The 24,562-nt window shown below is 43.7% G+C and overlaps 1 protein-coding gene across 3 annotated transcripts; it reads left to right on the top strand.

Moving 5' to 3' along the window:
• Positions 1 to 7: 7 nt before the first annotated feature.
• Positions 8 to 17,166, top strand: LOC129826098 (SH2 domain-containing protein 3C-like). 3 transcript variants are annotated; one of them, XM_055886420.1, is made up of 12 exons: positions 8 to 161; positions 1,415 to 2,192; positions 6,582 to 6,621; positions 8,178 to 8,306; positions 8,420 to 8,835; positions 9,075 to 9,193; positions 9,516 to 10,000; positions 10,086 to 10,201; positions 10,368 to 10,539; positions 10,691 to 10,802; positions 11,017 to 11,223; positions 15,774 to 17,166. In XM_055886420.1, exons 1-12 carry the CDS (start codon positions 143 to 145, stop codon positions 15,941 to 15,943), a joined length of 2,763 nt encoding a protein of 920 aa, XP_055742395.1. In that variant the 5' UTR covers positions 8 to 142; the 3' UTR covers positions 15,944 to 17,166. The 3 variants fall into 3 exon arrangements, with proteins under 3 accessions (XP_055742395.1, XP_055742396.1, XP_055742397.1); XM_055886421.1 differs by lacking the exon at positions 8 to 161 and having other exon boundaries at positions 1,354 to 2,192; XM_055886422.1 differs by lacking the exons at positions 8 to 161; positions 1,415 to 2,192 and adding an exon at positions 3,407 to 3,709.
• Positions 17,167 to 24,562: the final 7,396 nt, after the last annotated feature.

Here is a 24,562-nt window from a genome sequence, read left to right as displayed (position 1 = left end):
CAAAGAAGGTATTACTGTTCATCACACTGTGGGAACTGCATGCTGTTCAAGGAGTGTATCAAAGTTGTCCTCATATAGACTGTCTAAGAACAAGGATGATAATAGGACTTGTATCCTTACACGTCTGAACCTACCCCAAACCATGAGCAAACGAAAACTGAGTAAGTTTTGTTTTTCTTAATAAATGTCTCATTCGTAATCAATTCTACAGTATATAATAAGAAGGATCACAGAATGCAACAATCCTAGAGCTCTGGTTATTTTATGAGTCAGAGTTAGGGAAAGGCAGGAGGCTTCTCATCGCTTAATGGGACTATTTGTAATGAATGAGTTCTATTGACTCTTGTTTCTCTGTCAGTTCACTCATTGTCTGCTGTTGCTCCACTTATAAAAACACTATTCAGGTTTATATGCTATTGTAAACAAAAACATAGATGGCTCATTGTTTTGTTTCAACTAGCATCTCGATTGAGCACTAAATGGAGACTGACCATGGCATACAATATAAAAACAGCTCTTAGTAATACAAGCCAGCCTGCTATAGACAACAAAGTTATGTTTGTTTGGTATTATGGATTAGGTCATGTACTTGTGTGTGTGTGTGTGTGTGTGTGTGTGTGTGTGTGTGTGTGTGTGTGTGTGTGTGTGTGTGTGTGTGTGTGTGTGTGTGTGTGTGTGTGTGTGTGTGTGTGTGTGTGTAGTTTGGAGTGTATAACGACAGTAGAAGGTCATTATGTCATTTAAACTTGACCATCAGGACCAAAAACATAATTTGAAAATAATTTGAGTGAAGGAAATCCCTCTAATATTGTGCTGAAGATGAAAAACCTGATCAGATAGTAGCCGACGTCTGTTACAGAATAACATGTTTATAGTTCTACTTCCTCAAGTCTCCCTAGATAACGCTCTCAGTGACAAAGCTAGCCGTTCAGGTCCAGAGTACACCCCCCTCTTGCCTAATGTGTCTCTGAAAAGTAAATAAATGACTAGCGTAGGGAAAATGATAGTATTCCTCTATTGTCTCCCCCAATTTCTCCCTCTCCCACTCCTTTTAACAGCCCCTGAGGAATCATATTTAGCTGGAAGCAGGCTAGAGGCATTCAATATGTCTGCATCCGAGTTTTCATGCTCTAATGGGTCCGCAGGGAAGAAACATAACTAAACAACCACAGAGTTCAGCTCTCAGTTCAGAAATGAATCCGGTGAGGGATTCAGCATGTTCGGCTTGCATGTGAAAACATTCCAGGCATGACTGAGCAGAGAGGACACAAATAATATTTTTCACATGATAAAAATGAAGAGAGGAATCTCAATTCAAAGCACATACTGTACCATAGAACACCAATGTATCAGAATATCAAATGAGCCATGGCAACAGTGGATACAGTAAGGAAATCTTGCGCTCTCTCCCCAGGTCTCAAGTGGTTTGGAAGTCTCTCCAATCTCTCCATCCGTCGTTCGTCAGACAAGACAGACCCCAAGATAACCTCAAAGCCTGATGGGAGCCACAGTGACAAAACTTTGGGGGCCAACTCAGTTGATGACATGGATACCTGCTTACTCAGCCCGGGCTATGCTCGCTCCAGTGACATGTACACACACGTAGGTACCGTGCCTCGAAAAGAGAGGCAGAAAAGCAGCAAGGGGTCAAAGAAAAAAAGGAGTAGCAAAGGTCAGATCAGTGGGGGGCAGAGCCAGTGTCAGGCTGGGGACTATGTACGAGATTCTCCTCTTCTGAGTGTCCTGTCTAGTACCCATCTTTCAGCTTTAGAGAAGCCATTGCCTGGTGGCCTTACAGGGAAAACACTGCCAGTGGTTCAGGCCCCCACTCACTCTCCCTCACCCAGCTGTGACACAGATACACTGCCATCCCGTAAAGGCTCATATGAAGTACCCAAGTCCTCTGCACTTAATAAACCCTCAGGAGATCAAGATCCACCATTGACATGTGAGGACCACTCAGTGGTCAATGCAGCCAGGACCAATCTTTGTGTGCCTGACCCTGCCACTATGCCTTCCTCCCAGAGCACTCAGTACTACTCTGACCCAGTGTCACCCACAGCGCTTACCAAGGACTTGTATGAGGTGATGGACCCTATAGCACAGGTGGTCCGCAGAGATACAGAGCAGAAGACACAAGATGATGGAAGCAGGACTCTGGGAGATTCACAGCGGATGGTGACATTTGACTGGTGAGAAACTGATTTATCACAACACAAGGGATAATATGTGTGTGAGATGAATTGATACATTCTGTAACCTTTTATATATTTTTTTCAAACAGAATATCAAAAATTGTATCTGTATCTCAGAATTCAAAAATGTGTAACTGACAGGCATAGGTTTTAAAGTCTGGAATGAACTCTAGTGCCATATAGTATCCTGCAAAAGTGCTCTGAAGTGAAGTTGCATTAGCCAACCTACACTGTAAAACCATGAAACATGTGACATGCTTATAACCTAAACGTTAGTGTTTAAAACTTAAACATCAGGCATTTCGATTTTTCAATAAGTGTTCTCACTTTAAATACAGGCATTTAGAATGCGAGACTAAACATGACAGTCAGCTTTTTCCAGTGAGTTTCCAACCAAGAAAACACCTATATCTCCTAAGTGTTCAGATTTTAAACACTAGTGTTAACTTTCCCATCGTTCTGTTTAGAGTGCATTTAGTCATTAGAAATTCCATGCCTTTTATTCAGATCAGTGTTAGGAATGTCTGTCACCTTACCTTAGCACAACAGAACAGGACATTTGATTCAAAAAATATTTTCCATCGCGTGGTGTGTTGAGTTCATTTCAGTTAACTCTCTGAGTGAAAAAGAAGGGCCTTATTATCATATTTCCCAGCATGCTTTGTTGCAGGTTGATTTTTAGAATCGTTTGTTTTAATCCAATCTGCAAGGGGTTTTACTTATTGCACCCGTTACTGAGATGGTTGTTCCAGATTAGATTTTCTGGTTTAGCAATTTTTGATTTTGAAATCCTGCACAATAGCAGTCATTCTGTGTGCAGGTTGTGGATGATAAAATATTTGAATTCTTAGAAATACTCCCTCTGGCTGGATTCCAATAGGAATTACCTGTTTGATGTGGCCCATGAGCCAGGATTTTCTGACCACAATGTGGAGTATAACTAGACCATATGAAATGTGTATGTGGTCATTAAGGATTTACTTTTAATTGAAACGCATTCACTTAGGCAGTCATCTAGTGAAGGCTCCAGGAATATAAATAATTGAATGGAACAACCACAGTCATGGGTGGGTGTCACATTCAGTTAAAAGTCATTCTGTGAAATACGCAAATATGGCTTTACACCCTACAGTGTTAAAACAACACCCCCTTGAAGTGTTACAGAAAAGTGTTTAGTTAAGTGTTCAGATCCTAAACACTTGGTTTGACAGTGTACCTGTTTCTCGAGGCGGGACGCTTAATTAATCGCCTTTAAAATTGGATGTGCCCATAAGCATGAATTTGAAAGGTCTTGTAGAATAGCAAAACGATAATTCGACTCCGACAATAACATGCATGGGCTGAAGGTTCTTCCCCTGCACGGTTTTTGCGCGTGGACGAGAGCACCCTTTGCTCCGCTTGTAGTTCAGCTCAGCGCAATGACTTGAGATCGTTACACCGCTAGAGATGTGCGAAACTCATGATATAGGCTACCGCCCGATTCCGTCTCGAGTATTTACTACCATGGGAATAAGGTGAGTTATCAGATTTCTAGATATTTTATGATAATACAATACCATCACTTCATGGTGGATGTACGTTTGATGGATGAGTTCTAGTTCATAGGTTGTTTATTGCCTGGACTGCATAGTCATGTTCTCTCTGAGCACTTTCGTTTGAAAACGGTTTTTATGTTTTGGACATTGTAACATTCACATATGTTGCAGGTAATGTCATTGTGTTACGTTGTAACATCTTGCAGTTGCAGCCTGCACACTGCACAAACAACTAATCCATCCTAGTTAATTATATTCATTAGCTGCATGGTGCCCGGAAGTGACTTACTGCCACACAGTATATCTTGATATACATGAATACATCTATTTTCTTATGACACATGAATAAACCCTATTCGCATGAAATGTTCAGCTTCGGACAGTGATCTCTGGGTTTAATGTCCTACAATAGCCTCGCCTATAGTGTCTGTTTGTCATTTGGGGAGCCTGGGATATGGGTTATGTAATGTGTATTGCTTAAGGAAGTTGGACGTTTTCCTTCATTTCAGCGAAAGGAGGACATTATTACTGCTCTCTGTCCAGTGAATGGCGACCATACAGTCTATGGTCGAGACTGACTTCTGATTGTCGTAACAGCTAGTGGAAGTAATTGATCTCTCAGCCAGTTGAACTTGACCTTATGTTCCCTGACGTTCCCCGAAGCCAGGGGTACCCAATTACATTTAGCGGATGGTCTGGTCGGGAACATAGTTCTAAATCATTTTTACACTGAAAATTGACCACAAGAAACCCAAACAGATATAGTATTTGACAATAATCATTTCAAACCTTGACCACATTGGGATACGGTCACATATGCTTCTCTATTTATGTGTGGGAATACTTTGGAACAGATTTCCTAAATTAAAATCACTTTGAGCTAATTTCCTGGTGATTTTGCAGCAATGTCCAACAACAAATATCACCCGTGGGGATCACCCACTTATTGGGGAACCCTGTCCTAGACATAATGTACAGACCGGGATTCTACTACCTATTAGTCTATAGAAGAGAGGAAACAATATTGAGCGAAATGCCGCTGGTATAGATGAAAGTGAAAATGTGAAGGATGGAAGTTCAGATCAAGGGTCATTTTACTCTCTATGCTGAGGTCAATAGACAGCTTGTCAGTAGTGATTCATTTTGCCTGATCATCGGAAAAAAAATCGAATTTAAATTAACAACAATTCTACACATTTTGTCATGAGTAGAGAAACTTATGCATTTTTCAAGCACATTTTCAGCAATTCCACACATTTTGCCTTGACTTATGCCATGTTCATATGATATCTGGGTGACTTACAAAATCAATGGGGACCCACTGTAGGCCAGGAACCCTGGGCACTGTAGGCCAGGAACCCTGGGCACCTGAATTACCCGGTCGGTAATTCAGCCATGATTACTACAAGGTTTAGATAGCTGGCCAGACTAAGTTACCTAGCAATCTACAGTGTATAAAACATTAGCTTCAAGGGCTAATTGAGTGACTGTCGGTGACTGACATAACAAGAGAAAAACTGCTAATGCACAACCACATTTCAAAATGACTACCTTGTGTATTCTACTATTCATACTCCCAACAGTAAGTTGAGACCCTGAGTGAGTTCCCCCCCAAAAACAGTGGTGGCGGGGGCCCCTAGCGGCCACGGGGCCTTGTGCTCAATGTGTAGTCTGTGTATAGGCAGAGGTGGCACTGGTCAAGTGTCTTTAGTGTAAAGCTCTAAACTCTAGACTCACTCGAAGGACATAGCTTTCATAGTCATAAGTGTGATCTGTGAAACCTCGCTCTTTCCTCTGTTTTACTGACAGTGACACTGCTCCATTATAAACCGTGTCATAAACTACTTACTGTGTCCTTATGTATATGGGCAGTGTACAATGTTCAGTGTTTGCAGGTCATACTGTATGTGATTCTTATTATTGTTTTGAGCCACAACCCACTTCAAGGGGTTGTGTGTTTGCGTGTGTCTCCCCCATACACAGCTGCCTCAAGGCTGTTTGATGACGTTAGTTTATGCTGTAAATATGGATCTTCATCTAGGGAAACTCATCCGGCCAAGTACTGAATAGGGAGGCTCCTTAGCTCAAACTGAAATGGCGGTCAGAGGAGCTTGGCTTTATTAGGCATCATAGAAACATGGGAAATGAGTCTGCAGATTCTTCTTCTTGTCAGATAATGAAAGCTAGTTCTACTGCTGGTTTTTGTCATCATTATCTCAGTCTGTGTTATTGTAGTTTGGGACCCCTGTGGGCCATCTATGTGTGTTTGTTAGTGAATGTATCTTTAGCTGGAAGGAAGGAGGGGGGAAGAATGGTATGTTGGGGAGGACGAGGAGCAGCTGTGTGTGTGTGTGTGTGTGTGTGTGTGTGTGTGTGTGTGTGTGTGTGTGTGTGTGTGTGTGTGTGTGTGTGTGTGTGTGTGTGTGTGTGTGTGTGTGTGTGTGTGTGTGTGTGTGTGTGTGTGTGTGTGTGTGTGTGTGTGTGTGAGATTGAGTTCATGTGAACAAGAGGTCATGTCTCTTGACAGTATTCTTGTGGAAACGTTCTTGGCTGAGGAACAACAGAAAGTCCAAAGTAACACTTTTCAAAAGCTCCTGACATGCCTCTCGTCTTCCATGATAGTTTTTGTTTAATGTCACCGGCTGTTGCTTGGAGTTGTCATATTAGTACATATCTTGGAGGTATTGCAGATTTGAACTCCTACTAGACTGTTATGTAATAGGCCTATTTCCCCCTAGCCGAGGCACATAGAGAAGTACATACACAGAGGACAAGGCCCTGAATGTTGTGCCATCACAATGAAGAGCATACATTTCCATTCTAACATGATGTTTTCCCCTCTCTCTTCCAGCCAATTGGATCCCATTGAAAGCAAAGGTGAATATGTGAAGGTAAGATCTTTTACCTCCTCCTCACTACTAATTTGGATGGATTCATAATAAGTGGTCCTTTTGAGACATTCTCTCGAACATAAAACTCTGAGGTGCCCGTTTTAGCATTGCAAAACAACAAAAAAAGGAGACTTGTTTACTTCTTCCTATAGAGTGTGTTGTTTTTAGAATCCCCTCTCTTGCTGTGTTTGTGTGGAACCAGGAGAACTGTGATGGGGATCACAGTGTGTGCAGCGGTCGAGCTCTAATTGAATTAGGTTCGGTGACATAAAAGAGTTGGGAAGCCTGCCCATTCCAGAGGAATAGTTTAGAGACGACTGTGTAACTGTGGGCAACTGAGCCTGATCTGGATATGACTGGTTATGCCTAGTGCAGATGGAAAGACTGAAGGAATTCAGATACATTCATTCATTGGATCCTCTCTAACGTTACAACCATACAATTGATTCTACATTTTAAATCAACTTTATTTGATGCTTTATTTTATCAATATATATTACATTATATATCTACGGTCCTGCCCAAAAAAGTGACTTTCCAAAAAACAAGACCACTTGCCAGCAGCATACCACCCTGCATCCCACTTCTGACCTACCTGTGACGCTAAGTGGGGTTGATCATAGTCAGTCCCTGGATGGGAGACCAGATGCTGCTGGAAGTGGTGTTGGAGGGCCAGTTGGAGGCACTCTTTCCTCTGGTCTAAAAAAATATCATAGGGCAGTGATTTGGGACATTGTCCTGTGTAGGGTGTTGTCTTTCAGATGGGATGTTAAACATGTGTCTTGACTGTCTGTGGTCACTGAAGATCCCATGGCATTATTGTAGGAGTTGGTTATTGAGCCTGGTGACCTGGCTAAATTCCCAATCTGTCTGTCAAACATTCAATTTGTATTTAAAATGAACACTTTCCCTCCTTGAAATGCAAAATTATCTTGATGCAGCAAACCGGTATGTTATTAATTCAATCCAAAGTATTCATGAGATCTGTAGGTTTCCTCTTCAGTTTGAAAGTGTTTTTGGAGCAGTGTCAATCAGTCCATGGGACAAACCATTAAATAGAGGGAAATGTTGTTGTTTGAGAAAACAACATGTCACCTACTGTAGTTGAAGGCTTGGGAAGGGAACAGTCGTTAGGACCAGTAGATCCGCCCATTTAAAATGAATTCCAAGAAAGATTTATACAAGTGGTGATTGGAGGGTCAGGGTGCTTGATCTACTTTGCCTGGGAGACTGTGTGTAAATAGGTGACAGCTTGCTGACTAATGGCTAAGCTACACAATAACGTTACCGCAACAACCTGCCCAAGACTGTGCTCTGGTGACATGCCAGTGTGGGAATGCCTGACTTTTTTTCTCTGACCTTCCCTGCTTCACTCCATCTACTGAATTTCACAACAGACTAACCGGGGGAAAGGCAACAAAGTGACTTGTTTCCACTGTCTGGTGCTGAATCTACGCAGATGCTGTAACTGTTGTTTCACAGGGGTTATGAAGTTGAAATGTATTTTATTTTCATCTCTTCTCTACGTCTTACCTTTGCTTCCTATGTCTTTTAAGTTCTCCAAGGAGAGGTTCTGGTTGGACGTCCCGTCTGAGAAGCTGCGCAGGGAGCTGGAGGAAGAGCTGAAACTAAGCAGCAGCAACCTGTTGAGCCATGGCTGGTACCATGGACACATCCCCTGGGAGGTGAGGCTCCCCTGCTCCCTCAAACATCTGGACATACTTATGCACACGTACACACGCATGACATTCGTAGTAATCTCTAGCTCTCCTTAACTGATGTGTCCTTTGACTGGCAGGTGTCAGAGACTCTGGTGTTGCACCATGGGGACTTCCTCATCCGAGACTCTCTCTCCAGCCTGGAAGACTATGTGCTGACCAACCGCTGGAACCAAAATACCCTGCACTTCCTAATAAGCAAGGTCCTGCTTCAGACCAGTGAGACCTACACCCGGGTCCAGTACACCCTGGAGGGAGAGGCCTTCGACTCCGTGCCTGCTTTGGTTCACTTCTACGTGGGGAACAGGATGGTTTTGACTCAGCAGAGTGGGGCTCAGATCCACAGTCCCGTTAATCGTACTCTACCACTACACTACTTGGAGGCAGCCTTCGCTCTGACCAACCACAAGGGCTCTCTGAACTCTCCCTCCTGTCAGAAAGGGGCTCTGGTCAAGACCCAGAGTGGGAATGGGATGGACAAGATCTGCCCGCTTAGGTGAGACTGGTTCTCATCTGCACTGTCCTCTGCTCTTTTGACTACAGCACCAGTTTGGCTGTGAGCAGTTCTTTTGCTGTGCTTCAAATATAGTTTGTTGATTTTGACTAAAGGTGTGTGTGTGTGTGTGTGTGTGTGTGTGTGTGTGTGTGTGTGTGTGTGTGTGTGTGTGTGTGTGTGTGTGTGTGTGTGTGTGTGTGTGTGTGTGTGTGTGTGTGCGTGTGTGCGTGTGTGCACAGCCCTTCTACTGTTCACCACAGGGGGGCAGTCAGAAGCTGTAGCTTCAATTTGGATCAGATTGAGAAAATCCATCAGCCCTCTTCACCTATTGGAGAGAACCTTCTCTCTTCGCCATTCAGTGAGTATGGGGCTGTTTTTGTACAGCAAAACATCACAAGCACATAATCAAATATCTGCACTGTGAGAGTGCCACATAAAAACTCTTCAATTGCTTCCCAGTGACTTTAGTTTCAAATAAAACACTTCCATAGGAAAGGACTGACATAATATTAATTTGATTTTTAACCCTTATTTTACCAGGTAAGTTGATTATGAACACATTTTAATTTACAGCAACGACCTGGGGAATAGTTACCTGGGGAATAGGGGAGGGATGAAGTGTGACAAAGTGTTATATTGTGTAACTCATTATTGTGAATTTCATCTGCTTGTATCTGAAGTCACCCAGCAGCCCAGGAGTCCACGTGTCATCCGAGTGCCAGAGGTGGCTCCCTCCCCATCTGTCTCCAGACGCTCCAGCAGCAGGACCCAACCCTCCCCCTCACCTTCACCCTCCCCCAACAACAACACACAACAGACCACCAGAGCCCAGGCCTCACCAACCCACATATATCTGACTCCAGACACAGACAGCAGCTACAGTCAGCTCTGTCCTGCCACCCCACCAGCTCAGAGTTATGTGAAGCGGCTGTGTACGGAGGAGGAGGAGGGACAGAGTGTTGTAGACCCTGTGAAGGAGGAGAATGTGTATGAGGTCCCTATAGTGGAAACAGCCTCTGCCTTCAGGCCTAGTAGGTACCAGTCCCCACTGATGACCAAGGAGAACAGGCCCCTGGAGGTGGGGGTGCTGAGGAGGATCAAGGAGCTGCTAGCCCAGGTGGATGCCAAGACAGCGGCTAAACACATCACCAAGGCTGACTGCATGGTACTGACACACACACACACACACACACACTCCCTCATTGCACAACCCAAACATATCCTTTTCTTACCATGTCTCTGGTCCTCAGGTCGCCAGAATATTGAACGTGACTCCGGAGATGCAGAGGAAGATGGGTGTAAGTTCTGGGATGGAGCTACTGACCCTCCCACACGGTCACCAACTCCGTCTGGACCTGCTGGAAAGGTGAGGACTGGCATTACTTTTCACATTACTTCACACACTTTTTGGTTTTTCAGATTTTTGGGTGTTTCTGTGTCAGCTTCCTTGTATTTCTAAATTCACCAGTTTAATTGACGTCTTTGTAAAGTCTCTGTTTTCTCTGTGCCTCGGCTATCCCTCTATCATCCAGGTTCCAGACCATGTCCATCATGCTAGCTGTGGAGGTGCTGGGTTGTACTGGCAGCACTGAGGAGAGAGCTTCCCTGCTGCACAAAACCATCCAAATGGCTGCTGAGCTCAAGAGCAACCTGGGCAACATGTTTGGCTTCGCCGCCATTATGAGAACCTTAGAGCTGCCACAGGTACAGCACATACGGATGGGCGTTGGAACTGAAGAGTTACTCATACATAACTACTTTAACTAGTATGTGGAGCAGGTTACATTTAGGGGAGGTAAAGCATGAGTTACACTGATCAGTGCATTGATGAGCATTTATTTTCTTTGCCTCTTAGATCTGCCGTCTGGAGCAGACGTGGATGGTGTTACGCCAGCGACACACAGAGGGCGCTATCCTCTATGAGAAAACCTTGAAGCCTTTCATGAAGCGCATGAACGATGGGAAAGGTACTTCATCCTAATTTATCCCCAAAGACATTTAGCCTACATTCCCTAAATAGTCTCCTTATTTTAACTAGAGCCTAGGGAATAGGGTGCCATTTCTGACACACCCATTGTCTCACCTCCTAAAAGCAGTGAATGCAAACATTGACCTTAATGAGAGTATACAGTGTGTCCAATACAATGCCTAATAGACCTCTTCCTCTCCTCTCTTTCTAAGAGAGCGGTGCATTTTCTAACACATCTTTCCCGCACGTGGTGCCCCTCCTATCCCTCCTGGAGAAGAGTGTGGCGGTGGCGGACGGGGCGGAGCCCTGGGAGACGGTGGAAGCGGGGATGGATGTGGTGATGAGTCATCTGGCGGCGGCACGTACTATGGCACAGCTGGGTGGCAACTACTGCGCCAACGCAGAGAAAAATCTACAGGGTGGGAGGAAGTCTTTGTACTATGTTCACCAAAACTATATTGCGATACAGACCACAACCATGTTGAGAGACAGACCACAACAATGTTGAGATACAGACCACAACCATGTTGAGAGACAGACCACAACAATGTTGAGATACAGACCAAAACCATGTTGAGATACAGACCAAAACCATGTTGAGATACAGACCAAAACCATGTTGAGATACAGACCAAAACCATGTTGAGATACAGACCAAAACCATGTTGAGATACAGACCAAAACCATGTTGAGATACAGACCAAAACCATGTTGAGATACAGACTAAAATCAGCTTGAGAGACAGACCAAAACCATGTTGAGATACAGACTACAAACATGTTGAGATACAGATCACAACAATGTTGAGAGATACAGACCAAAACCATGTTGAGATAGACTAAAACCATGTTGAGATACAGACTAAAATCAGCTTGAGATACAGACCAAAACCATGTGTAAGGGCTGTCTCTCTCCTCATCCTCGGACGAGGAGAGGAGAGAAGGATCATCAGACCAAAATGCAGCTTTCGGGAAATAAGCCATCTTTTTATTTAACACGACGATGGCAACACGAAACAAAACACTTTCAAATATACAAAACAAGAAAACGACGTTGACGAAACCTGAACATAAACTTACATAACTAAACGTAAACTCACGGACAGGAAACAGACGACATCAAAATAAACGAACAGCCAAACAGTCCCGTATGGTACATACATTCGACGACACAGGAGACAATCACCCACAAACAAACAGTGAGAACACCCTACCAAAATATGACTCTTAATTAGAGGAGAACGCAAAACACCTGCCTCTAATTAAGAGCCATACCAGGCAACCAAAACCAACATAGAAACAGATAACATAGACTGCCCACCCAAAACACATGCCCTGACCTAAACACATACAAAAAACAACATAAAACAGGTCAGGACCGTTACAGAACCCCCCCCTCAAGGTGCGAACGCCGGGCGCACCAGCACAAAGTCCAGGGGAGGGTCTGGGTGGGCAGTTGACCACGGTGGTGGCTCCGGCTCTGGATGCTGTCCCCACACCACCATAGTCACTCCCCGCTTCTGTCTTCCCCTCCCAATGACCACCCTAAAACTAACATCCCCTAAATGAATGGCCAGCACCGGGACAAGGGGCAGCACCGGGACAAGGGGCAGCACCGGGACAAGGGGCAGCACCGGGACAAGGGGCAGCACCGGGATAAGGGGCAGCACCGGGACAAGGGGCAGCACCGGGACAAGGGGCAGCACCGGGACAAGGGGCAGCACCGGGACAAGGGGCAGCACCGGGACAAGGGGCAGCACCGGTACAAGGGGCAGCACCGGTACAAGGGGCAGCACCGGTACAAGGGGCAGCACCGGGATAAGGGGCAACACCGGGACAAGGGGCAACACCAGGACAAGGGGCAGGTCCCGGCTGATATACTCTGGCAGATCCTGGCTGAGGGACTCTGGCAGATCCTGGCTGAGGGACTCTGGCAGATCCTGGCTGAGGGACTCTGGCAGATCCTGGCTGAGGGACTCTGGCAGATCCTGGCTGAGGGACTCTGGCAGGTCCTGGCTGGACGGCTCTGGCAGGTCCTGGCTGGACGGCTCTGGCAGGTCCTGGCTGGACGGCTCTGGCAGGTCCTGGCTGGACGGCTCTGGCAGGTCCTGGCTGGACGGCTCTGGCAGGTCCTGGCTGGACGGCTCTGGCAGGTCCTGGCTGGACGGCTCTGGCAGGCCCTGGCTGGACGGCTCTGGCAGGTCCTGGCTGGACGGCTCTGGCAGGTCCTGAATGGACGGCTCTGGCAGGTCATAGCAGGACGGCTCTGGCAGGTCATAGCAGGACGGCTCTGGCTGGTCATGGCAGGACGGCTCTGGCTGGTCATGGCAGGACGGCTCTGGCTGGTCATGGCAGGACGGCTCTGGCTGGTCATGGCAGGACGGCTCTGGCTGGTCATGGCAGGACGGCTCTGGCTGGTCATGGCAGGACGGCTCTGGCTGGTCATGGCAGGACGGCTCTGGCTGGTCATGGCAGGACGGCTCTGGCTGGTCATGGCAGGACGGCTCTGTAGGGAGGAGAAGGAGAGACAGCCTGGTGCGTGGTCTAGGCACTGGCTGCGCTGGAGAGGAGGAAACAGCAGGAGAGAGAACCCGGAGAGACAGCCTGGTACGGGGGGCTGCCACCGGAGGACTGGTACATGGAGGTGGCACCGGGTCTACCGGACCGTGAAGGGGGACACGTGCTCTTGAGCACCGAGCCTCCCCAACCCCACCAGGTTGAATGGTCCCCGTAGCCCTGCCAGTGCGGCGAGGTGGAATAGCCCGCACTGGGCTATGCAGGCGAACCGGGGACACCACCTGTAAGGCTGGTGCCATGTACGCCGGCCCGAGGAGACGTACTGGAGGCCAGATACGTTGGGCCGGCTTCATGACATCCGGCTCGATGCCCAACTTAGCCCTCCCAGTGCGGCAAGGTGGAATAGCCCGCACTGGGCTAAGCACGCGTACTGGGGACACCGTGCGCTTTACCGCATAACACGGTGTCTTACCAGTACGACGCCTTCTACCTCCACGGTAAGCACGGGGAGTTGGCTCGGGTATCCTACCCGGCTTTGCCACACTCCTCGTGTGCCACCCCCCAAGAAATTTTTTGGTCTGACTCACGGGCTCCCAACCGCGTCGACGCGCTGCCTCCTCATACCAGCGCCTCTCAGCCTTCGCTGCTTCCAACTCCTCCTTGGGACGGCGATATTCCCCTGGCTGAGCCCAGGGTCCTCTACCGTCCAGGATCTCCTCCCAAGTCCAGGAGTCCTTTTTGCTCTGTTGAGCACTCCCTTGCCGCTTGGTCCTAGTTTGGTGGGTGATTCTGTAAGGGCTGTCTCTCTCCTCATCCTCGGACGAGGAGAGGAGAGAAGGATCATCAGACCAAAATGCAGCTTTCGGGAAATAAGCCATCTTTTTATTTAACACGACGATGGCAACACGAAACAAAACACTTTCAAATATACAAAACAAGAAAACGACGTTGACGAAACCTGAACATAAACTTACATAACTAAACGTAAACTCACGGACAGGAAACAGACGACATCAAAATAAACGAACAGCCAAACAGTCCCGTATGGTACATACATTCGACGACACAGGAGACAATCACCCACAAACAAACAGTGAGAACACCCTACCTAAATATGACTCTTAATTAGAGGAGAACGCAAAACACCTGCCTCTAATTAAGAGCCATACCAGGCAACCAAAACCAACATAGAAACAGATAACATAGACTGCCCACCCAAAACACATGCCCTGACCTAAACACATACAAAAAACAACATAAAACAGGTCAGGACCGTTACACCATGTTGAGATACAGACTACAAACATGTTGAGATAAAGACCACAACAATGTTGAGATACAGACCAAAACCATGTTGAGATACAGACTACAAACATGTTGAGATACAGACTACAAACATGTTGAGATAAAGACCACAACAATGTTGAGATACAGACCACAATCATGTTGAGATACAGACCACAACCATGTTGAGATACAGACTACAACCATGTTTAAAGACAGACCACAACCATGTTGAGATACAGACTAAAACCATGTTGAGATACAGATCACAACAATGTTGAGAGATACAGACCAAAACCATGTTGAGATAGACTAAAACCATGTTGAGATACAGACTAAAACCATGTTGAGATACAGACTAAAACCATGTTGAGATACAGACCACAACCATGTTGAGATACAGACCACAACCATGTTGAGATACAGACCACAACCATGTTGAGATACAGACTACAACCATGTTGAGATACAGTCTACAACCATGTTGAGATACAGACCACAACCATTTTGAGAGACAGACTAAATATATGTTGAGATACAGACTTAATCCATGTTGAGATACAGATTAAATCCATGTTTAGATACAGACTAAATCCATGTTGAGATGCAGACTAAAATCATGTTGAGATACAGACTAAATCTATGTTGAGATACAGACTAAAACCATGTTGAGTTACAGACTAAAACCATGTTGAGTTACAGACTAAATCCATGTTGAGATACAGACTAAAATCATGTTGCGATACAGACTAAAACCATGTTGAGTTACAGACTAAAACCATGTTGAGTTACAGACTAAAACCATGTTGAGTTACAGACCACAACCATGTTGAGATATAGACCACAACCATGTTGAGATACAGACTTAAACCATGTTGAGTTACAGACTAAAACCATGTTGAGTTACAGACTAAAACCATGTTGAGATACAGACTAAAAACATGTCGAGATACAGACTAAAAACATGTTGAGATACAGACTAAAACCATGTTGAGATACAGACTAAAAACATGTTGAGATGCCGACTAAAACCGTGTTGTGATATTAAGTATTTCATAAAGGTTTGCCACCACGACACCAACACAATTGACCACATATCTGAACATGTATTAGTGAGGCTTCAATGTTGATCTCTTTATGTTGTTGTGTGTTGTGTTGTGGACATACAGGTTTCCAGGAGCAAGCTGAGGTTCTAGAACTCTTCCTCACAGAATTCCAGATGAGGTTGCTGTGGGGGAGTCGGGGGGCGGAGGAGAACCAGGCAGAGCGATACACCAAGTTTGACCAGGTGTTGACCGCCCTGTCCAACAAACTGGAGCCCCCCCATTCGGCACAGTGACCTTTAACCCCAACCCACATTGGACCTGAATGGGTCTGTCTTGCCTTTGTCTCTTGAAATGAGAAGCAACTCCTGTCAAGTACTCCGTGTCAACTGACATGGCTGTACCAGCAAGACTGAGTCAGGACATTTTTTTTTGTCTTGAGAGATGCTATGCTATGGCTTAAATTCATGGTTCTGGGTAATAAGGTAGGCTACTAATGCCGCTTTATTATTTCACATAGAAATGTGCTTCACTACACAGACTTGTGCTGTGAAGTAGTAAACAGAGAATAATGCTCTGTTGGCGTATGGCCAGTCCAGGGTTGTTGCTGCTCCTTTCAATATCAAATACCACTGTTATAGAAGTGAAGACCAGCCTTGCACAGAGTGCAAAAGTCTCACTGCCCTTCCCTTCATGCCTATGAGGCTGTGCCTTATGTGTGAGAGAATAATCTGAAGTAGATTTGGTCAATCCTTTGCCAGTATCAATAAATGTTTCTCTTGTATGTTATAATAAGCCTGCTTATGAAGGCTGTGCCTTACTTACGAGACTAACTAGCTTATAAGAAGAAGGGAATTTTGTTCTTTGCTCAGTAGCATTGTATTTGTTACTTTAATCATGCTACACAGAGGACAAAGAGTACACTTCAGTCAGGTAATATTCATGGTCAGTCAACACGTGCATTTCAAAACCTATTTAGCACATCCTAGTCATCTCTCGTGTGTGTACATTAACTTATACTCTAACGTTACTTACATTAAGCGGAACATTTACTTGCTTATAACGTATTATAAGTCAATAAGTTTGTAATATATGTAGGGAAAGTGTTCAAATGAATAATGCCACTAGTATTTGTTGTTGTCCTAGTTCTGTGATCAGTGATGAGACAAGAAAACCAACCACTACTACTCAATCATGTATGATACTGTATACGTCACTATGCAACACATATTTACTTTTGGTGCAATTCACAAAAATGTGTCTTTAACTTGTGTTTAGCAGTAGTGTATTTTATCATGAATTTGATCAAGCTGGTACTACATCAGAACATGCTTTGATAGGGTCAGTTATCAAACAATGCACTGTTCTTAGTTCCAAAGGTGCAAATTATTTAATGATATGTTTGGAATCAAAGCCTATTTGTCCATGTATTCAACGTAAATGCAATGGATATATTGACTGACCTGACTATATGACATATGTAATATAATTTAATAAAAATCATTTATTGGTGTTGGAACATGTCTTTTTTGTCACACAAAGTCAACGTAAGGAAGTTATCAGACCAACAGTCACATTTTATTGTCATTGTGCTTACCTTGCAGTGGCGGTCGGTGCTGATTAAGATGAGGGAGGCTGACATTTTTCTTATGAGCATGGCCTTTATTACAGCATATTAGATGACCGTCATTCATATTCCATTCACCCAGCTCAATGTAACATCGATAGGTTTAGGTTAATACTGTACATGATACTCCAATTTCCCTATATCCATCATGAGGTTGCTGCAACCTAGCCTATGAATGAAAGTTTACAACGTAGGTGCACAGGTTGAGAGAAGATTTTGAGTAATCAAGGTGACAGACAGTGACACTTTCAATACCGCCCTGCAAACTCTTGCCTGCATCTAGTTGATTGGGGTGTAATCATTAGTCCAACAGTTGCAAATGAGAGTTTCTATTGGACAAATTCAGGTATGTTTATCCCCGTTTCGTTCCGTTTGCTTCCATTTAAGAAACGTTTCGGCGGAATGAATACACCCCTGATAACACACAAACACAGGTCACTTTCATAGCAGCCACATACAAACAGCATGATCACTTTGCTTGTTAATTCCTTCTCTCATCTGTGACCAGATGCCTCACAAGTCCTCAACTGGCAGCTTTATTAACTAGTACTTGCAAAACACCAGTCTCAACGTCAACAGTGAAGGTGCAACTCCGGGATGCTGGCCTTCTAGGCAGAGTTGCAAAGAAAAAGCCATATCTCAGACTGGCCAATAAAAAGATTAAGATGGGCAAAAGAACAGACACTGGACAGAGGAACTCTGCCTAGAAGGCCACTATCCCGGAGTCGCCTCTTCACTGTTGACGTTGAGACTGGTGTTTGCGGGTACTATTTAATGAAGCTGCCAGTTGAGGACTTGTGAGGTGTCTGTTTCTCAAACTAGACACTCTATTGTACTTGTCCTCTTGCTCAGTTGTGCACCGGGGCCTCCCAATCCTCTTTCTATTCTGGTTAGAGCCGGTTTGCACTGTTCTGTGAAGGGAGTAGTACATGGATGGATTATCTTAGCGAAGGAGAAATGCTCACTATGTCATGCTGTGTAATGATAGGAGACAGGCGCAGGAATACGAAATTGTTTTTTTTATTTCTCTACCCAAAATAGAGTACGTCATGAACATGACGGGGACGAAGCCCAAAACAAACACGTATATATATAACACAGGGCTGTAAACCCAAACAAAGAGTGAGATGTAAACCTCTAATAAATACATGGGATGAGACCTGTAATAACAAGTGCACACTAACACGGTAACATTAAAACCGATACAACAGACCACAGGTACTCACAAGACCAACGGACATGGAACAATAAGGAACAGAGGGCACATATATACACATACTAATCAGGGGAAATGGGAACCAGGTGTGCGTAATGAGACACGACAGTTCAGGGTTGGTGGTAATGATCCAGATCAGTGACGCCTAGAAGGCCGGTGACATAGACCTCCGGAGTTGGTGAACGGAATGAGCAGCAGTACCGGGGGAATACGTGACACACTAACAGGGATGTTAACAAATTTGTGCACAACATTTTTGTGCGTATGGAACATTTCTTGGATCATTTATTTCAGCTCATGAAACATGGGACCAATACTTTACATGCATACTGAACAAAATATAAACGCAACATCGGGTAGTGGGCTGGCTAATGAAGATAAAGCTGTTTTCTGAATATCTATCTCACTGTTCCTGTAAAGTTTGAAGGCCTGGACGTTGAACTATCATTGTGCTTTTCAGTAGATCCCATGTATTGTTCCTGTGACTGTAGTCCTAGTTAAACTTCTTATGGCTGCAATCCCGCTACCGGGATCGATATGACAACAGCCAGTGAAAGTGCAGGGCGCCTAAAATTCAAACAACAGAAATCTCATAATTAAAATTCCTCAAACATACATGTGTCTTATATCATTTTAAAGGTAATCTTGTTGTTAATCCCACCAAAGTGTCCGATTTCAAATATGCTTTTCAGCGAAAGCACTACAAACGATTATGTTAGGTCACCACCAAACCACAATAAGCACAGCCATTTTTCCAGCGAAAGATAGCAGTCACAAAAAGCAGAAATAGAGATAAAATTAATCACTAACCTTTGATTATCTTCATCAGATGACACTCATAGGACTTCATGTTACACAATACATGCATGTTTTGTTTGATAAAGTTCATATTTATATAAAAAAATCGGAGTTTACATTGGCGCGTTACATTCACTAGTTCCAAAAACATCAAGTGATTTTGCATAGCCACATCGTTTCAACAGAAATACTCATCATAAATGTAGATGATAATACAAGTTATACATATGGAATTATAGATATACCTCTCCTTAATGCAACCGCTGTGTCAGATTTTTAAAAAACTTTACGGAAAAAGCAAATCATGCAATAATCTGAGACGGAGCTCAGAACAATAGCCAAATTAGCCGCCATGTTGGTATCAACATAAACCAGAAAATACATGATAAATGTTTCCTTAACTTTGATGAACTTCATCAGAATGCAGTCCTAGGAATCCCAGGTCCACAATAAATGCTTGATTTGTTTGATAATGTTCGTTATTTATGTCCGTTATTTATGTCCAATTAGCTACTTTGGTTAGCACGTTTGGTAAACAATTCCAAAGTCACAAAGCGCGTCCACTATAACGTGACGAAATGTCCAAAAGTTCCATAACAGTCAGTAGAAACATGTCAAACGATGTACTGAATCAATCTTTAGAATGTTGTTAACATACATCTTGAATAACGTTCCAACCGGAGAATTAGATTGACTTCAGATGAGCGGTGGAACGGAGGTCCTCCTCATGTGAACGCACATGGTGAAAGCATGGTCAGCTCGTGGCAGTGGTGACTAATTCCTGTCTCCTTCGGCCCCCCTTCACATTAGAGTCATCAGACAAAGTTCTATTGACTGTTGACATCTAGTGGAAGCCGTAGAAAACTCATCAATATCTCGCTGTAATTTCAATGAGAGCTTGGTTGAAAATCTGCCACCCTCAGAAAAATTCCAAACAGGAAGTGGAACTTCTCAGGTTTTTGCCTGCCATATGAGTTCTGTTATACTCACAGACATAATTCAAACAGTTTTAGAAACTTCAGAGTGTTTTCTATCCAATACTAATAATAATATGCAAATATTAGCAACTATGACTGAGGAGCAGGCCGTTTCCTCTGGGCACCTCTGTGCACCTTTCATCCAAGCTACTCAATACTGCCCCTGCAGCCATAAGAAGTTAATGTCTGGTCGGGTAGCTAATGCAGATGGCCTGCCAGTAATTGGTTCTTCATCATCTTCTGGCTGACCTGTGACTCTGTCTTACTTGTACTAGATATCCTTTTTTCAAGGCTTGGATGTTGAAATATCAGTGTGATTTTTAGTAGATCCCCTGTACGGTATTCCTTGTTATTGTCCAGTGAAATACTACTGCCGCTCAGTCTAGTAGTGCTCATTTTGTGCCTTGAGAGGGTGATTCTGTGTGATGGCTTCTGGTTATTTGTCTGAAACTACAGGGGCATATCATGGACTATTTGTAAAAATGATTTATATCACAAAGCCCCTGCTATGAGGTTATGAGTTAGCATTCACTGTGGTTCTGAAATGGAAGTGCTTATAGTGTGTGTATTTGTATTGCATTTTGAGTCTAATTGTACTGTTTGCATGAGTTACTTGATGTGGAATAGAGTTCCATGTAGTCATGGCTCTATGAGTACTGTGTGCCTCCCATAGTCTGTTCTGGACTTGGGGACTGTAAAGAGACCTTTTGGTGGCATGTCTTGTGGGGTATGCATGGGTGTCTGAGCTGTGTGCCAGTAGTTCAAACAGACAGCTTGGTGCATTCAACATGTCAATACCGCTCACAAATACAAGTAGTGATTAAGTCAATCTCTCCTCCACTTTGAGCCAGGAGAGGTTTACATGCATATTATTAATGTTAGCTCTCTGTGTATAACTAAGGGACAGCCGTGCTGCCCTGTTCTGAGACAATTGCAATTTTCCTAAGTCCCTCTGTGGCACCTGACCAAAAGACTGAACAGTAGTTCAGGTGCGATAGAACTAGGGCCTGTGGGACATGCCTTGTTGAAAGTGCTGTTAAGAAGTCAGAAAAATGCTTTATTATGGACAGACTTCTCCCCATCTTGGCAGCTGTTGTATAAATATATTTAGACCATGACAGTGTACAATCCAGGGTTACTCCAAGCAGTTTAGTCACCTCAACTTGCTCAATTTCCACATTATTCATTACAAGATTTAGTTGAGGTTTATGGTTTAGAGAAAGATTTGTTCCAAATACAATGCTTTTAGTTTTTGAAATATTTAAGACTAACTTATTCCTTGCCGCCCATTCTGAAATGAACCGCAGCTCTTTAAGTTTTGCAGTAATTTCAGTCGCTGTAGTAGCTGATGTGTATAGTGTTGAGTCATCTGCATACATAGACACACTGGCTTTACTCAAAGCCAACAGCATGTCGTTAGTAAAGATTGAAAAAAGTAAGGGGCCTAGACAGCTGCCCTGGGGAATTCCTGATTCTACCTGGATTGTTTTGGAAAGACTTCCATTAAATATAGGTTAGACAGGTAACTCTTTATCCACAATATAGCAGGGGGTGTAAAGCCATAACACATACTTTTTTCCAGCAGCAGACTATGATCGATAATGTCAAAAGCCGCACTGAAGTCTACAAAAACAGCCCCCACAATATTTTTATCATCAATTTCTCTCAGCCAATCATCAGTAATTTGTGTAAGTGCTGTGCTTGTTGAATGTCCTTCCCTATAAGCGTGCTGAAAGTGTGTGGCCTTACCTCATCAGGATTAAGATGGATATTTTATTTATCAATATATCACTTACCCCATCCATCAGAACTCATGTCTTTATCTGGGACATGAGCTTGCCTGCTATTTGCTGGTGGATACTATTAAGCAATGTGTCTGTTTGTTGCTTTTGTGATGAAAGTGTGACTGACTCTGGCTATATTTTGTGGTTGAAGCACCATTGGGAAGAAGATGATTAACCACAAGGCCCTGGAGACTCGGCAGGCTGACAGGGAGAGCAAGGAGATCAGGCTGGTGGATCTGGAGGACACCATCTCACAGGCCAAGTTCAACAACAGCAGAAATAAGAACCTAATTCACTTAGCAATCAACAGCCTATTCATTTAGAATACAACCGTTCTAAAGTTTTAACAGTTCTAAACAGTCCTGCCCTTCTCCCAGAGATTGATTCTTCCATTACAGTATAATCTAGGAGAAGTTGTTCACCAGCTATGTACCCTTCCAGAGCCGGCGCTACGTGGCGCGCTGTGCCCAGGGATCTCTGACAGTGGAGTGAGTGCCAGCGCACTGACGTTGTGGAGGCAGTAGAGGGAGCCATTGTCTACATGCCCGAGCAGGGACAACACTTTTGTTGCACCGGCTTCAAGTCTGCCAGCCAAATTCAACCTCTTCCTATGAGATAAGCTGAAAGCCATTTTAATTGCTAAAGTTAGAATTGTGGCCAACTGGAAGAAGGGGAAGGATGGAAGGGAACCTCAAAGACTGATTGATTGGGTTGGATTTTATCAGAAGGTAAACTGTGCTTCTGACTGATGAGCATTTCTATATCCACACTTCAGAGAGGAGAAGATTGATTGTATTCAAACAGGACCTTTAAGGCGATCTGCACTGAGCACTTAAGGTCAGAGTTAACTGTGCATCTCTAGTGAGGTATCCCCTTGAACAATGTGCATAAACTTGGCCAGGATTCAGTTAAAAAACAGTGGGAAAGATTTCCTGGAGTGTCCATTCCTTCATTGTGCTCAGGAACCGAGAGCCCGCCTCTACCTCCAATCCAACAACCTTTGCTTTTAACAGCAAATTGCATTATTGAGTTCTGAGTGTGGCGCTAGGATAAGGTAACATGGTTTCAGAATGTTGATTATTGCTATTAGCTGAACACAGGTTGAAAGGACATCTTGTCAAAATGGAACAGTGATCTATGACCATTCAGTGTGGTGCTCTTCCTCCAATAGGGAAGTGTAATGCTGACCAAAAGTCAGGCCAAAAGTCAGAGGTAATGTTAATGTAAGCATTGCAGAGGATGTATCATTTCATTAACGACCAGGTTTTGTTAAATTGAAACCAAATCTGTTATTGCTTGAAAGTCAAATGATCAAGCATTATCGTGATGAGATGACCACAGCCAGTAGAAGCAGAGCGACAGTCTGCTCCTCTTGCCAGAATGAAGCAGTGAATGCTCGTTTAATAGCCAAGAGGAGGAATGATTCTCAAGAGTTGGTGCTTTTGAATGATTTAAGATTCATTGTTATTATTTAAATCACTATGTTTTTTAAGAATATGTTTGATTATTTGATGATGAAAAGAGAAACAAAGATGAACGAGAAGTTGGTTGATAAATGATGACATCCATACATGTATTGTCAATCTATCAATGTGTTATTTATTTACAAGACTATTATTGTACAGAGGAAGCCTGTCCTTTCATAGTAATCTCTGAACAGCAGGCTGTGTAGTGTGTAGGTCGTCAATAATTGTTTGTTAGTTGAAGTGGGATAGTCAAAGCATTGCCATTTTTATACTTGAACTATTGATTATATAATTTTTACTGTATTAAGAACAAAACTGATCATATCATAACCCTGGCTTCTCTGTATATTTATCAGGAAATTAAACTGTTTCAAGTTGTCCCTCCAGAGAAGGCTTTAAACCAACATTTGTCAAAAATAAGCTTTCTATCTGGATATTTGTGACAGGCACATATTTAAATAAAATACTGTTTGTCTAATCCTACATGGACATTATGCTCCAAAATACACACATGTCCAGAAATGCGAAAAAACAATTTTGACAAAGACCAGAAAGCAAGTATTGACAAAGACCGATTGAGGTCGAGACGTGTCAGCATTTTAATAAATAAAAGAGCACCTATATGCGTGAGAAAATACTTTTGTTGTTGTGGTCTTTTTGGGAGATACTTTGATCAGACGTGTCTTGTGTCAGCCAGCCTCAACGTTTGTCTCTTACATATTTCATTAAATTATGGGTGGGATTCTAACTTGTCCTCCTCCAATTTTCGCAGGCTAGCGTTTTTCGTCATGAATCTTGTTCTGAAGGCAGCTGTGCAGAGTGGTCACTAGCTGGCACAGCCACAAAGTCATAAAATCTGATTTTTAACATAACCTTAACCATACTGCTAACCCTAATGCCTGATGAGTTGTATACGAAATTGAAAACTATACATTTTGATAAGTCTGATTCGTAGGTGTACTGGAGGACGGGTCCAATTAATACCGAAAAGCTCATTTCTGTTTTCATGAATTTTTACAATAAAGCCGAGTTTTACTTTGCAGCTGG

This window comes from Salvelinus fontinalis, chromosome 28, assembly GCF_029448725.1.
Source record: "Salvelinus fontinalis isolate EN_2023a chromosome 28, ASM2944872v1, whole genome shotgun sequence".
Taxonomy (NCBI): Eukaryota; Metazoa; Chordata; class Actinopteri; order Salmoniformes; family Salmonidae; genus Salvelinus; species Salvelinus fontinalis.
This window is presented reverse-complemented; position numbering and strand designations above follow the sequence as displayed.